The sequence below is a fragment of the Homalodisca vitripennis genome, chromosome 4 (genome assembly GCF_021130785.1).
Source record: "Homalodisca vitripennis isolate AUS2020 chromosome 4, UT_GWSS_2.1, whole genome shotgun sequence".
Classification (NCBI taxonomy): Eukaryota; Metazoa; Arthropoda; class Insecta; order Hemiptera; family Cicadellidae; genus Homalodisca; species Homalodisca vitripennis.
Genome location: NC_060210.1, coordinates 94,754,630 through 94,770,141, shown reverse-complemented (window position 1 = coordinate 94,770,141; position 15,512 = coordinate 94,754,630). Strand labels below are relative to the sequence as shown.

Genomic DNA, 15,512 nt, shown 5'->3' with positions numbered 1-15,512 from the left:
AATATTTACAAACTTGTTTGATAAAACTAAAGAAAGGTTTTTATCGTACTATCACTAGTATAAACAAATTCAACATTTTCCAATATATAATTTTTATTCTGTGCAAGGCCTTTCTGAATCAAAGATTCCATCATCAGGCACTATGATGATGGAATCTTTGATTCAGAAAGGCCTTGCACAGAATAAAAATTATATATTGGAAAATGTTGAATTTGTTTATACTAGTGATAGTACGATAAACCCTTTTTTCCAATGCTCCAAGATTCTACATTAAAGAAAGGTTGTTGTTAATAATATTCAATAGACTATTAATGATGCTAAAGGTGTTCAAGATATTATTTAAATTATTAGGAGGTAACTTTAAAAGCAGATAAAATTTGTGACCTGCTCGTCATCGTGCCGCAAGACCCAGCTAATGCATGACGAGATATTTCGTCAGTGACCCGCAATGGGTTCAGAAATCCAACCACTGTACATGATATAAACCATCATTAATCATTACACGTGTAATAACATACTTGCTACAAGCCAGCCTCTCCCCTCTAGCCTTGGGTCCATGGTCATCGTAGATAACGAAGGACCGACCAATGATGGTATAAGAGCCTGTCAGTGGAAGTAGAGTGTCGGTCCACAGACGACGGCTCAGCAGTTCACTCTCGTTTTTGCGACCAGCTATGTTCATCATACCCAGCCGCTCTGACAGAGAGCCGATACGACAAAACCCTACAGGTGAATAGGAGAGACACTCTGCAGTTTTGTTCTCAAAGTACACCTACAATCAGAACGTACGGTAATAATAATACTTTTTATAAACTTATAATAATAATCCAGCTTCCTAATGGGTATTAACAAACTGTGGTTTTATTTTTAATTTTCACTACTTAACATGTTTATGGCAACTGTGAATCCCTCCTTTTTGTACTCTCTTCCACATTGTGTAGAAGAAAGTATGGTGTTCAACAAACTTGGTTTTCAAATCAAGTAATAAAGTTGCTTTTAAAAAAATGTCTGTACATTTGTTTCTGTATTTTAAATATAGTGTATTTAAATTAAATTGTTACTAAAATCAATACATTGATTTAGGTTGAACTCATTTCTTTATACTAAACAAATAGACACAAACCACTTTCTCTCAATAATTTTTATCCTAAAGTTATAAAATATTGAACTGTAATTTCTGTTATAAAATTCAATGAATATTGTGATACAAAAGTTCTGATTTTTATGAAATTTGACAAAATCTATAAATACCTTTGGGAAAATTTTATTTATAAACCTAATAAATCTTGATTTTCTCCGAATACCATCGTTTTGTAAAAAAAGTTTTAGTGATTTGTATAAAACTTTACCATTTATTTATAGCTCATTAAATGGTTACAAACAGCATACACTCCATTGGATAAAGAAAGAAAGATTATTACAAAATTTGTTATCAATTCAGTATAAAATGCATTCATATCGTAAGGACAAAGTTCCTCAACCAATTAGCACTGACCCTAATTGACCTAGGATTCTCTGTTAAACAGCTATGTATTATTGTATACACTAAAACTGTGTAATAACGAAAGAGTACCAACATGAGTGGTATTGTGTGATAATTATGTCAATACTGTAGTTGAACATGAAAAAGCTATAATGTTTATGACTAATCAATAATAAAACACAAACAAGAGAGGAAAATAAATTATTTCATTTAAAATTTAGGAAATTATAGCATTGTGGAAGCAAAATGTTGAGTTCCTAACAAATATAATTCTAAAAGTAGTAAAATATGAAAATCATTGACTGACCAGAAAACCATCATAGGATGGCCCAGCGCTGACACAGCGGTTTTGCCAGTCGTAGAAGTCCTTGCCTGGCGGCTCCATGTTGACTCCCCAGCGATGGTCCTTGGAGCTGGAAAGAGTTGTACCATCTGCATGTACGAGCTGCTCCACAATCACAACGGTGTCAGCTGTCCAGTCATTACGAGGCTGGCGGAACACTATCCGACCAGCCAGTGGGTATCTTAATTTCACAACATATACAAAATGTTTAGTTAGTTCAGTTGGGTAAAAAATACTTTTCCTCTAAATTGAAGATATTCTATAAAATACTTTAAACTTTGAACGTAATCACTGAAATAACAAACACTACCACTTACCCGAGGCTTCACAAACAATTTAATTTTGAAAAACAGAGCACCATGGACATATTCTTTTTAAATAGCATTCTAACCAATCCTGAGATAATCAATAGTTAATTAAAGATATTCCAGTCCCTTGATCCATTTTATATTTATTTTAGTTTAAAGACTAAAGTCGTAACCCTTAGCTTTACAGTTAAAACCATTACGATGTAATAAATGATGACATTTTACTGTAGTTCATTAAAATACCAATAAAAACAAAACCAGACAAAGAAAAGCTTCTGAATGTAGCATGACATTTGTAACTGACTTTGGCAGATAAATAACAAAAAACAACTACTATCACCTTTTCAAATGTGTATAGATTATTACGCTTACTATTCTTGATTTTGACATATGATTAAATATACATTATGGTTAATGTAGTTTAAGAGAGTTCTCAAGATACTTGTTGTGTAGCCCGGTGGGATTCTCAAAATAGGAATAGGCCTACATGCTATACGTTAACCAGGGACCCTTTTCAGTACAATAGGTCCAGTAGTTTTTATGTGATTGAATATCACACAGAGACACACATTAGCTTGTTATATAATAGTACACCAATTTGCAGTAACATTTATTTATATCAATTTTTCAGACTAAAATTCTCATAAAAAACTGCAACAAACAGGAATAAGCAGATCAATATTCGAGTTTTAACTAATTTGATTTTTGTATTTAGATTAATAACAGGTACGATCACTCAGATGTATCTCATTTATTGGACTCGTACATAAAGAAAATTGTCAAAATTAAATTTGGAGGATATAAATAGTAAAACTTTGTTAGTTTATGATATCTCACATAGACAACCCATATCTGTAATGTAAGATCTACAGCACTTTTTTTACATCACTGATGTTTACAATGGACATTTGTACTTCTGTAAGTCATTGTCTTCATACTGTAATAAAAGCTTTTAAATGCAAACACATTGGCATTAAAATGTTTGAGGAGCAAAATTAGTTATGTCTTGTTGATTTATTACTTTTATTAAGCAGTCCACAACTATCAAATGGAATAACAAGCAGGTAACTGAGATATTACAGTGGACAGTATCAGTAGCTAGAATAAGCCAATATTTGACTGAATAATGCTCATCAAAAGGCTTTTACTTTCGAATTATCAATATGTTTTAGCATAAATTCCATGTATATTGTTGCAAAGCATTTTCATAAACAGTGTAGATCATGCGTCATAAATATTACATTGTTGAGAATAAATACATCTTGAGAAAAATCCACTGTCTCCCCCTACAATAAGTAAGAATGGGACTACATTTTTTTGTTTTCACATCACAAATTACAACAAAATATCATACGAGTACATAACAATTTGTTCTTGACAAACACTGTTTGCCAATTACATAATATTATGCACGTAGTGTAAACGTTTTAAAGTTTAAATATTTTGATATTTTAATTACATTATAATTCTACAAAAAACTAATTACGATAGTCATCAAATTCTTTATTATTTTTATTAAAACTTCAATAAGGAAAATAACAATATTAAAATATATTTAAAAATAAGTGAATATTAACTGCTGAATTATGGTTACGGTTTTCATTAAGTATATTTGCACACTACAGTAAAAGTAGTCAGCAGTAACAAATGAACTAATTGGATGGTATTCACCCATACTAAATTAGTGAAAGTAATTAGTTACAAAGCTGTGAACTGCTGATTACTTCAATATGCTGAATCATACAATAGGATTTCTACATTATTCATGGAAAACAGTTCCCATCTTCTAAGAAAAACTTCAGAGCTCATTAACGTCTCAGGCATTTCACAGAGAAAGTGACTTTTTAACATATGACTTGTAATGTTGACTGACACAATAACACAAACTGAAGACATGAGACAAGAGAGAAAGTTACATTATTGCATTGTTACAAAACAATGAGTAAATTATCTTCTTTTTAATCACAATTTATTAATTGCTGTCTCATAAACATTGCACACAGTTCTATTAACATAGAATTCTCTGTGTAATAAAGAATTTATCATTTTTAGTTATGTTAAGCAGTTAAAAGTGCTTTGTCCTTAGAGTACTGTAAACCTTCAAGGCTACACTTTCTATTGTACATTTACTCTGAATGATGAAGTGATGTTCATTTAAGAAACTTTATAAAATATAGAACTTTTGTTGTCACATTGATCCTCATACAACTGACCACGCGATTACCATTAATCCTTCATGGACGCATGTGGATACATCAAAGACAACATAAGACAAATAGATGGGCTATGCCTATATAACTGGCACTACTATATAAGTAGCTGAAGCCATGCTCGCCGTCTTTTTGTAGGCGCAAAACTACGCTCTAAATGGAGCAAAATGCCAATGCTCCTGTTTCAAATATCTCATGATCTAGTCTACGGTACTTAGATTAAAGATAATATTCTGAAACTATGCATGAATAAAGCTGATAAGTCATGGACACTAATGGTACCATCCAAAAGCTAATTTTTATTTTAAATAGTCAAATAAAGTCAAAATGTTTATATAGGTTTTTAAACATGACATGTAAAAGTTAGTTGACTGTTATTTTTTGTATGTTTTGGACAAGTAGGTTTAACCATGGTGGAATTTATTGTGGAAGAATTCAGCTGTCTGAATCATACTTTTTGAAAAATTTAGCTGCCGTTGTTTGTCCAATATTTCAGGTTGCATGGGAGAGTTTTTATTTGCGAGTCTGTGCATCTCGATATACCAGTATGCTACAGTTTTCTTGAGAACTTCACATCATGGGCTTTAAAGAGATAGTTATTATTATTTCCAATCCAAGTAACATATTAGTTCATATTTATACGGTAATAAGCTTAATGATAAAAAGATAAATGATTTCTAAGATTTATAGAAAATCAACTATCTTAACAGGAAACTTTACCATATAAAAACTCAATTAACTTCAAAAATCTGTTATGTGAAATAAAATGATTAAACATGTGTAAACACTGAAATCAACTGTTTTGATTTGACTAATAATGTCACAGTCACTCTAGGTTTCTTTTATACATTTTATACTAAGTTTTTAAAATTTAATACAGTGGCATTCTGAATAAATACTTTTATTTCTTCAATGTGTCTAAACAAAATTTTTAGGCGTTGAAGAACAAATATATTTTAAATATTGTATTAAGTTGTTCTAATTAGATGTATGTTTGGAAATTAATAATAGACCTAAGACATCTTAATTTTGTAAGGGCCAAAATATATGATTTCAGTTCAAATAATGAATCTCAATTTGTTTCATTGTTATGCATACTCTACAAGTGGTCTAAAAATACTCTGTAAGCTATACTTAATCACGTAACCTACTTAGTTTGTTTTACACATTTGGTCTGACACTCGCTACTAGGATGACTCATCTCCGGCTGCCGCCATCTTATTGTAGGCACGCGATTTTCTTGGCTTCAAGTCACGTTTACCTATACTACATCTAATGGTCTTATTTAGTCTATGGAATATATTCACCAAAGTTTGGTTTCCAGCAGATTGTTTACAGATATATCCGTGTACAGTTATTACAGTATTATTAATCAGAGCGAGAAAATTTTATCATAGCTGCAGTTGCTGTATGAGGCTAACAAGTTTTATTGCGTATGTTTCAAATTACTGTAATTGAAAAAGTTTGATTACCAGAATTGGATTCAGACCCTTCTCAGTTTATCCTAACTCTTCTTGAAAATCCCATTGACTCATAATATATACTAAAAGTAAAAGTGTTAAAATTACCTGAAAATAACTTCAGCAGTAGCCATGGGTATCTTTGTGTTATAACGAGTAAAACGGATCAGAGTAGTGCAAATCCAAGGGTCTTCAATTCCACTGGTGTCATTGTTTCTACAAAGTTACATTACCTCATTAAGAACTAATACAGAATATTTATGAAACATACATAACCATTAAAAGTCAATGTAAGTTTAGTAATGGAATAAAAGAAGTTAGTAACTCACATGTAGACTACAAGAGAACGGTGGGCAACAGAGTAACGTCCAAACAGAGGTAGGAAGACGTCCCATCGGCGCTTGTTGTCATAGCCTACCTTACCCGACAGGTCCCCTACAGCGTAAGAGTCTTGTGACACTTCACCTGTACAACATTTCAGCTTATTGTTATGTATTCTTTTCTCTGAGTTCTTAAAAAGGACCTCTAATTTTTAACCCTTTAAATGGCACAGCATGATATATCACAGGAGAAGTGCAAATATTATCGCACCGTATCAGACCAGTTACCTAATTAAATTTTGGTCACTTAAGTCCTAATGTTTTAAAATTATATGAAAAAATGTTTCACAGAACAGATACTTTTGTAGTTACTGTGCTGAATATGTTTTATAACAAACACTTTTATGGAATTTGGATATTTTATATTTATGTATTGTTACCTAATATAAGCCCGTACATACGAGTTCATACAATAAGTCCAATATCTTGTACATATTTCAAGGTAAGACCATAAAATTTTGCTAGTATGTCAGAAACCAACCTAATAACAAAATAAAGTAGATGCAACATGCAACACATCAGCTGTGTTAGCAAACATATTAATTTTAAGAATTATTTGGTGCAAGGGCTATTCAGAAAGAAAGGAACATTATGGTATATAAAAAAAACCTAGTACAAGAAAAACATTTTATTATATACATGTAAAAGAGGGACTAAAATACTAATGTTCTACATAATCACGATACAAATTCAGGCTCTTATAGCGGTGGTGGACAAGCTTTGAAATTCCTGTGTCACAGAACTCTGCCACCTGTAATCTCAGCCACTCAGTGATGTGTACCAGGAGCTTCTTGTCTTTGTCAAAACACTGTGTTGCTAGCCAGGTCTTCATTTTCGGAAACAAGTGAAAATCACTTGGAGCAAGATCAGGACTGTAGGGGGATAAGAAAAAACTTCCCAGTTGCAAGAGTTCAAGAGTTCTTGTGTACAGTTTGCCGTATAAGGTAAGGCATTGTAATGCAAAAGCAAAATTTAGAAGACAATTTTCCTCTGCGCTTCTTTCGGACAGCTCTTCTAAGGTTTTCCAATGCTTGGCAGTAACACTCAGAGTTTATTGTTGCACCACGCTTTAGAAAAATCAAGGCGGTTTTCACAAATCTTTTGGTCAAACTTGATGAACAAATTCCCTCTAATACTTCTCTCCATCATGAACATTTGTTCTGCCATTTTTAAACTGAATGCACCACTTCCTGAGAGAACTTTCAGTCATTTCACATTGTTCCTGTACACTTCACATTGTTCCCGTACACTTCACATTTTCCATTTACACTTCACACAGTTCCCGATGAATTTCTATCAGTTTAAAATGTTTGCCAAACAAAAACAATTCCAAATCGCACTTCATAATTGGTGGGATTTTGCGGCACACATATCAAATTTGAATATAAAAAATGGGCAGCATGGAAATGTTCCCATTGTCACAGTTGGATGCTGACTGAGATCGAAGCACAAGCACACCAATATATACGCGATTGGTGCATGTCTGGCAGCACCAGGTGGCAATGTTCCTTACTTTCTGAACAGCCTCATATATTGAAAAGGAAAGAAAGTAAAGCAGAAAATAAGAAACAAATACAAGAATACAGTTTTTAATAGCCAAATAAAACTGAAATTCAATTTTATTTAGGATTTATTTGCTATCTGAATAACATACAGTACGTAAATTTGTAATTGTAGGAACACTCTGGTAGCTATTTGGTGTTTTGTAAGTTTTGACTTCATTACATTAATTTCCTGGTATGGAATCAAGTTATGGAACACACTACTTTGTTAAACCTTTTCTTTAGATTGCTGGTAACAGAAAAATATCACGCGCACCCATGTGTGCGTGCACGTGATTAACTACTACTGGAGTTAATTTTTATGTACTGGCTTAGTCATTGACAATAGGTACAATAATTAATAAAATATAATGTCATTAAAATATATTTGAGCATGCACAGATAATATATCATACAGAGTCCTACATAGTAATTTGCTTTCATTGGTTATGGGATCAGAATCACTTTTAATTTTGACATTTTTCAGAATAAACTTTGTGAATAAAAGTGTATGTGCCTGTCTTTTATCAGTAGCTAATGATACTTTAAATGTACTCTGGCTAGTGACAGGAAGGAATATTGTATTAACTGACTTTCTATTCATACATGCTCAACCCTGACTAAAGTCTAAATGTCAAGTGAAGATAAGTAAAGTGAAGTACCAGGGAGAGGAGCATCGGCAGCAGTTGGTTTGTTGGAAGGATTATAGACTGCACCTATGCCCTGGCAGTACTTGCGCTGTGAAGTCCGTCCAATATCCGGCAGAGCTGGCAATTCGTGGATCCGAAGTCCTCCCAGACCCTCTGGCTTGTTATCCCAGCGCACTCCCACTTGTGTGGCTCCGAACGGTGACACTTGCTGAAGTGATACCACCCCCCGCAGTCCTCTGGCTTGTACCACCGCCCTAAACAAAACCTATGTTAGTTCAAACAGTAGAAATCAGATGAAACTGAGACACACAAATCTGAAATACTACACAACAAGTATGCTACCTTAAAAGCTCCTCAAATTTTGAAAAACATATTAAAACTATGTTATAATTACAAAATAAGAGTTTTCTACACTAAGTGATGAAAGTACTTACTTAAGGATAGTAGGCTCCAGAGGTGTGATCCTGGCACAGGAGAGGTAGGACTCTGTGTGCTGATTGTCGAACAACACGAGATACAGATGGCGCTGTTTGTTGCGCAGATCTAGCAGTGTTAGGTTGGCTGCTCTGTGTATCCTCTTTTTGCCTGGACTGTACATTAAACAGGACAGCCAATGATTATAACTATGATTAATCAACTAAAGAGATATCTACATATATCATACTATATTATTAAATGCTGAATCACACCTGATCAAAATTTCATAAGATCCTGTCAGAACGAGATAACTTTGACTCACTCTATATTATATTGTATAATCTGCATTGTCAGCTACCTAAAGTTATTGAAAAGCCTATAAAAAACTGCAATATATTGAACTATAGTAGTATTACTAATTCACATAAAGATCTCCCTCAATATAAATCCAAGGTGCTAAGCTGAAGTTCATCCTCCACTAACTCATCAACCCTTCAGGAAAGCGTGCACAGGACACAACAAATGTTCCATAGACTGTTACGTTGTTTCACCATCTCATGACTGTTTTGTGCCATTCTCTATTTAATATTCCAGTAGTTAATCTTCCCACGCCAGTTCAAGTGTAACTGAGCTAAGTCCACTGCTTGCAAGGGAGTATCATACTGCCAACATTTATTTTTGGGGTCATTGACAACAAAACTGTTTATGAGAGTACCAGTAACTGTTGGACATTAATACGGGAATGTTGACTACTTGGCCAGGACGGCCAGGTGGGAGAATAGTATTCATCAGCAGATTGCATTAGTGATAAAACTGCAGTACATAGAACTTAAGCATTTGTTCTCTATCTATATGATCCTGCAAACAATATTGGTCTGGTTTTAGCCTCTGATAGTTTTTATCATGTGGCTCTTAAATGTGAAGTTTGTTCTAATGTAACTCCAAACACTTAAGATGTTCAGTATGCTTGTGCTCTACATTATAGAAAGGATATGTTTATCTCTAGATTAGCCAACTTGTTCTACTGGAAGTAGGAAACTTCCTTATTTTTATTGTGAATTGAAGACCAGACCTCGAGCCAGCTGATCAATGGTTTTATAAATTTTACTAAAAATGTTATAAATATATGTGACAATCAAATTACTTAGGTTGGTCAAGTTTGATAGTGAGGTGAATTAGTAAATGATCTGTTTGATCCAAGAATATCACTAAATTTTGATTAAACTTGATATTAAAATTTAATTAAATGTATTCATGACAGTAGTTGACTTATCATAAAGCTGGCTGGGCATTGATTGATATTTTTCCATCTCAAAGAAACCAACTTAAGACAAGAAAATCATTCCACAAATGTTATACTGACGTTTCACAACATTAATGTAAACAAAAGTATTAGTAATGGTTTCAATTATAATGGTATTAAGAATTATAAATCAGCCAAGTATTAATTAATTAATTGAATTATAATTGTATACACAATTTAAACATCAACACCTAGTTTTATAACTAGACACTTATGTGTTAACTACTTTTGGAGATTCATCTGAATGAATAATGTAGTACAAGTGAGCTCCACATTATTGGGATTCTTCTGTGTTTTTGTTAATTCAGAAGTGTAAAATAATAAATAAGTTCCTACGATGAGAAACTGACCTATTATCAGCCTGTTTGGCTCCTATGTCGACCAGTCCCAGTCGAGAATCCAGATCTCCCGAACCCCCTCTATCGTGCGTCTCATAGAGCACTTGCAGAGCATTGCAGTCATGGCGTAATTTATCTGCAACATATTACACACATTTGCAGTTGATTAAATTGAATTCAGAAAATACTGGAAGTATTTCTTGGAAATCCCATCATAGGTGTATTAACTGCTAACCTGCTTCTGAGTCCAAGACATCAGTGGTGAATATTTTCCACTTATTACGTGTTGGTCGAGCCATGCGGTGAGTGTGGTAGAGGTCGGTGAAGATGGCTGAGTCAGTGTCACCACTGCTACCGAGCCATTGGAAGTACACCGAGCCAGCCACAGGCCCATTAAACCTTGCCTCTGCCATACGTATACTGGTCCTTCCATCTGGCTGTGTAAAAAAAATCATGCAGTACAATGTTTAGTTTATACATTTTGTTTATTTGCATCTTTATGTGTAGGTATTTTTATTGCTATAATATTTATTCATATTAATTAAGAAAGATAATAATATATCTTACTTGATTTACAAACGGAAAATATCTACCCATCATTAAAAATAAGAAAATAAGGTTCAAATATATGATTTTAGTTACTAATATAATGACAGTCCAATAATTCAGTAATTCTATGAACCAAGAGGAAACAAATGAGAATGTTTAAGTGACCGACTTACCATCAATGTGCTACAAGCTAACTCTCCATTTCCTAGATCTAGCACGACTGACTGTCCCCAAACACCTGAGGGGCCGATAAGGCTCATCACATCTGTTGTGTTGGCGGCAGTAATAGTTCCATTCAATGACACAGGTCCAAATATGTCATCCAGGCTCAGAATACTACCAAATCAATGAAATAATTAACAATTATAGATAACATTCTTGAAGCTCTTTTCTTATTGGAAATTATATATTAATTTAAAACACACTCTCCAATAATACAGGGTTAGCCAGTGAAACGGGAAGATTGGAGATGGCCTTGACAGTTGGAATGTGAGTGGTGGGGGTAATAGTGGCCGGCTCATTTCTACCTGCGTGTTCCGCCATTTAGTTAAGATGGATCGTTGGACGGGTGAACATCGCGGCTACGCGGTTAAAGCGTATTATACGAATGGTAAGAGTTTGGTGAAAACGCGACGTGGTTTTCGACGCCATTTCAACATACCGCACAACAGGCCTGTTCCTTCGGATAACGCAATTCGTTCGTGGATAAACAACTTTGAACAAACTGGATCAACGTTTAAAAAATGAGGTGGGAGTGCAAAAACCATTCGAACCCCTCAAATTATCCCTACTGTTCAACACGCAATGCTCAGAAGTTCATGCCGATCTGCCAAACAACATGCTCTATGCCTTGTAATAAGTAACACTTCGGTGAGAAGGATTCTTCATCAATATTTAAATTTTCACCCATACAAAATACAGATTGTGCAATCTCTCAAACCAACTGACCATCAGAAACGATTACAGTTTTGTGAGGAAATGGCCAGAAGACTTGAAGAAAATGTCGACCAAGTAAACAACTTGTGGATGAGCGATGAGGCGCATTTCCACCTCTCTGGTTTTGTTAATAAACAAAACTTCAGATACTGGTATGAGGAAAACCCTGGCGCATTTCATAAAACGCCTCTTCATTCTGAAAAAGTGACGGTTTGGTGCGCAATGTCAGCAAGAGGAATCACAGGCCCATTTTTCTTTGAGGATAGCAATGGAAGTGCTGTGACTGTTAACTCTGTGCGTTACGTTGCAATGATCCAGAACTTTCTTACGCCACAACTTTCCCGTTTTCCAGTAAATGAACACACAATGTTCCAACAAGATGGGGCAACAAGCTACACTGCAAGAATTGCTATGAATGCTGTGAATGCTTTGTTTCCAGGTGGCGTCATTTCCCGAAACGGGGATATCCTTGGCCCCCTCGCTCTCCAGATTTGACAGCCTGTGACTTTTTTCTATGGGGTTATTTAAAAACAAGAGTTTTTCAGAAAGGTCGACCTAGAACTATCCCTGCCCTAAAAAAACGAATTCGGGACGAAATCGAAGGAATACCAGTCAATATGCTGCAAAATATCATGAGAAACTTCCAGGCCCGCCTGCAGCAGTGCATAGATTCCAATGGAGGACATATGACAAGTGTTATATTCGAAAAATAATTTTTTCACTTATTGTACAGTAAATGGCTGCCTTTTTTCTTTATATTTATAACTATTAAATATTAAAATTCATTTTCTTAAAGAATTAGTTACTTATTTAAATCTTCCCGTTTCACTGGCTGACCATGTATAAGTTTTTTATCTTTGTGAGACTTTTCGTACTCAATAAGAACATCTTCAGTTATGTGGGTTTATATAATTAATATATAAATTATAGATAATTAAAAGGTTTCATTCATTTTAATGAATATAATATTTCTATTAACAAGTAAAGCTCACCGAGGGCCAATCCTAGCTTCCGTACATCTATCTTCTAATAATCGGTGGTCAACTGGGAATTTGTGAATAGTCCAAGGGATGACTTCAGGCCAAGAGTCATCCTTGGTCCAGGTCAGTTCAGTTGTGACCTCTACCTGACCTCTGGCTTGGGCGAATCGAGTGAATCCATGGACTCCATGACTGGAGAACCTAGCGATTAGCTGGACTGCACTACCTCCTCCAAACACTGAGAACAGAAAGAAATAGCATTGATAGACAATACTATCTATCTACAAGGCTTTATTCTTCCAAAATTAAATTAAATGATACTATGGATTTTAGCGACCAAAGCAAGTGCAGTTACTCTTGACGAATTAAGAAGATTTCTTAATCACCACAAATGGCCGATCTGCTTGTGAGAGATCATCCATTTTTAATGAACCACTATGAAACTCTGTTATCTTATAACACCTTCTATCCTTTAGAAAGCAATTGGTATGAGCTAGAATACTTATGGTTATTGATCCTATAGTGTCCCAATAAAAATATTTAATCCTATTTTAACCAAAACAAGTTTTTTTAAATCAAGCTTTGATGGAAATATACAACATTTACAACTTAATCCTCGATCAATTATTATTCACATTAAAACCTTGATCAGCTTGATCAAGTTTGATCAAATTTTAGACTTCCTGACCAATTTTAAGCAAACTGGATTAAACCACTTTATTACTATTGCCATAGGTTTGATTATAGATATTACATTTATTTTATAAAATTGTGATTACAACTGATGAAAATTTTAATCTGCATATGATAATGTGATTCCCTTAAAAAGAATTTGAATTAACATTTGAATAATATATGTATATATATATATATATATATATATATATATATATATATATATATAAATTATATAGATAGATAGATAGATAGTTTTTTCTTTAATTAGGCCTTTGTATGGCTGTATAGAAAATTAAAACTTATTGCAACAAGCTGTTCTCAAATTAAAAATAGTTAAATGAAAAGTACACAAGGCAGCTGTACAAGCAACTTAATTATTGAGTTTTCATATACTTAAATATGATATTTTGGTTTCTATTTGGTTCATGAATAATACCTGTAAAGGTTAGTAGAGAGTTCTGGGGTATTATTATGTATCTATTATGTATAAATATGTAGTAGACTGTGTATATCAATGTGCATATTCAGCCAATGATTTTAAACTGTTTAATTAATTGAAGAGATAGTTTATATGACAATATGAATATATGTCTTATCAAACTCATCAATATTATTTTTTGGGATTCCAGGATTTTAATCCCTGAAAAAAACTTTTCGATGCTTCCAAAAATGATCTCAAGTAAACACTATTATCTATGTTAAATAGACAAAACTGATTTAGCTTACACAGAAGAAAAATAGAATAACTTATTCATTCACATCTAAAATGTATGCATTACTTTTTCAGTATTGAAATGTATTAGTTGCTCTATGAATTACATATTACAAGCTAGTTATATTTTGTATTATTTCACTGTATTTGCAACTTTGATTAACTAAAATGTATCTTAATAATTTACTTGTTAAACAGCTAAAATAAATTATAAAATTATATTTGAAAAATGATAGCTATTTATAGATCAATTTATAGTGAATGAGAGAATTTGTATCTCAGTTGAATGTAATAAGTAATATTAATTTATAACATTTTTGAAACTGTTTAATACTGTTGGAAATCATACTGATTTAATTTGTTTTAATGAACTGTAAAGAATATACTTTTATATTCCCAAAATAAGTTTTGGTTATTCTATTTAATCATTACTTTATTTTGGATTTAATATATTGAAATTAAACTGCTGATCCACAGAGACCACCAATAACAAATTCATTTTAAGCAGGCTTTATTGTTGAATAATGATATCTAAGATACTAATTATTTTGTTAGTGGAGAAATTTAAAAGTAATCTTACCAGATAACAGTGCCAATATTAGTAACATTTCAATTCCAGGTCACATTAACCAAGTTATTATCATTTCTTCTTACTCTTTCTTCACAGAATTTGAATTTACAAATCATATACTAATCAATATGGATAATTTCACATATTGGTAACTACCAAGGTTAGAATACTTATACAAAGATCGACTCAACAACACTCACTGTAGCGAGTGAGTCAAGAAACTGTCAAAGTAACGGGACTTTCACTTTCCAGTCAAGGTCAGTCTTTCCAGTAGAAGTCGCTGGAGATGAGTTGTCTGCACTCTAGGAGCAATTAATCAAACTAAAACGAAGTGGACAAAACATTCTCTTATTTTTATAGCGGGTTGCAACAGATAAGAATTTAACTGTTCCTTTTTCTTTTCTTTCCATCTGATATAAACGAACTCCCTCGAAAGAGGATTTGCGAACAACGAAGAGGCTATGTGTCTAATGTGAGTTGTCACACAACTTGTCACCGTTTTTAGTAAGCGGTGGGTATTCCTTGACCCTAGGGAAACAAGGTGGGAGTAAAATAAAACAATATTATTACTCTAGAAGGCATTATCTAAAAATACTAAGAAAGAAGGCACTATCTGTCTTGTTGATATACTGATAGTTGCCTTTCTTAGCCTA

General features: G+C 33.4%; 1 protein-coding gene across 1 annotated transcript in view; it reads right to left on the bottom strand.

The window, feature by feature from the left end:
* The window catches only part of LOC124359802, a 37,778-nt gene extending 22,687 nt beyond the window's left edge, over positions 1 to 15,091 (bottom strand). The window contains exons 1-11 of the mRNA XM_046812845.1: positions 14,869 to 15,091; positions 12,911 to 13,136; positions 11,156 to 11,318; positions 10,669 to 10,870; positions 10,446 to 10,569; positions 8,810 to 8,965; positions 8,388 to 8,629; positions 6,134 to 6,269; positions 5,913 to 6,020; positions 1,791 to 2,007; positions 519 to 772 (exon numbers count right to left, since the gene is read on the bottom strand). Of these exons, the coding sequence (XP_046668801.1) occupies positions 519 to 772; positions 1,791 to 2,007; positions 5,913 to 6,020; positions 6,134 to 6,269; positions 8,388 to 8,629; positions 8,810 to 8,965; positions 10,446 to 10,569; positions 10,669 to 10,870; positions 11,156 to 11,318; positions 12,911 to 13,136; positions 14,869 to 14,896 (1,856 nt within the window). The 5' untranslated portion in view covers positions 14,897 to 15,091. The remainder of the gene's footprint in view (positions 1 to 518; positions 773 to 1,790; positions 2,008 to 5,912; positions 6,021 to 6,133; positions 6,270 to 8,387; positions 8,630 to 8,809; positions 8,966 to 10,445; positions 10,570 to 10,668; positions 10,871 to 11,155; positions 11,319 to 12,910; positions 13,137 to 14,868) is intronic.
* Between the last annotated feature and the right edge of the window lie 421 nt (positions 15,092 to 15,512).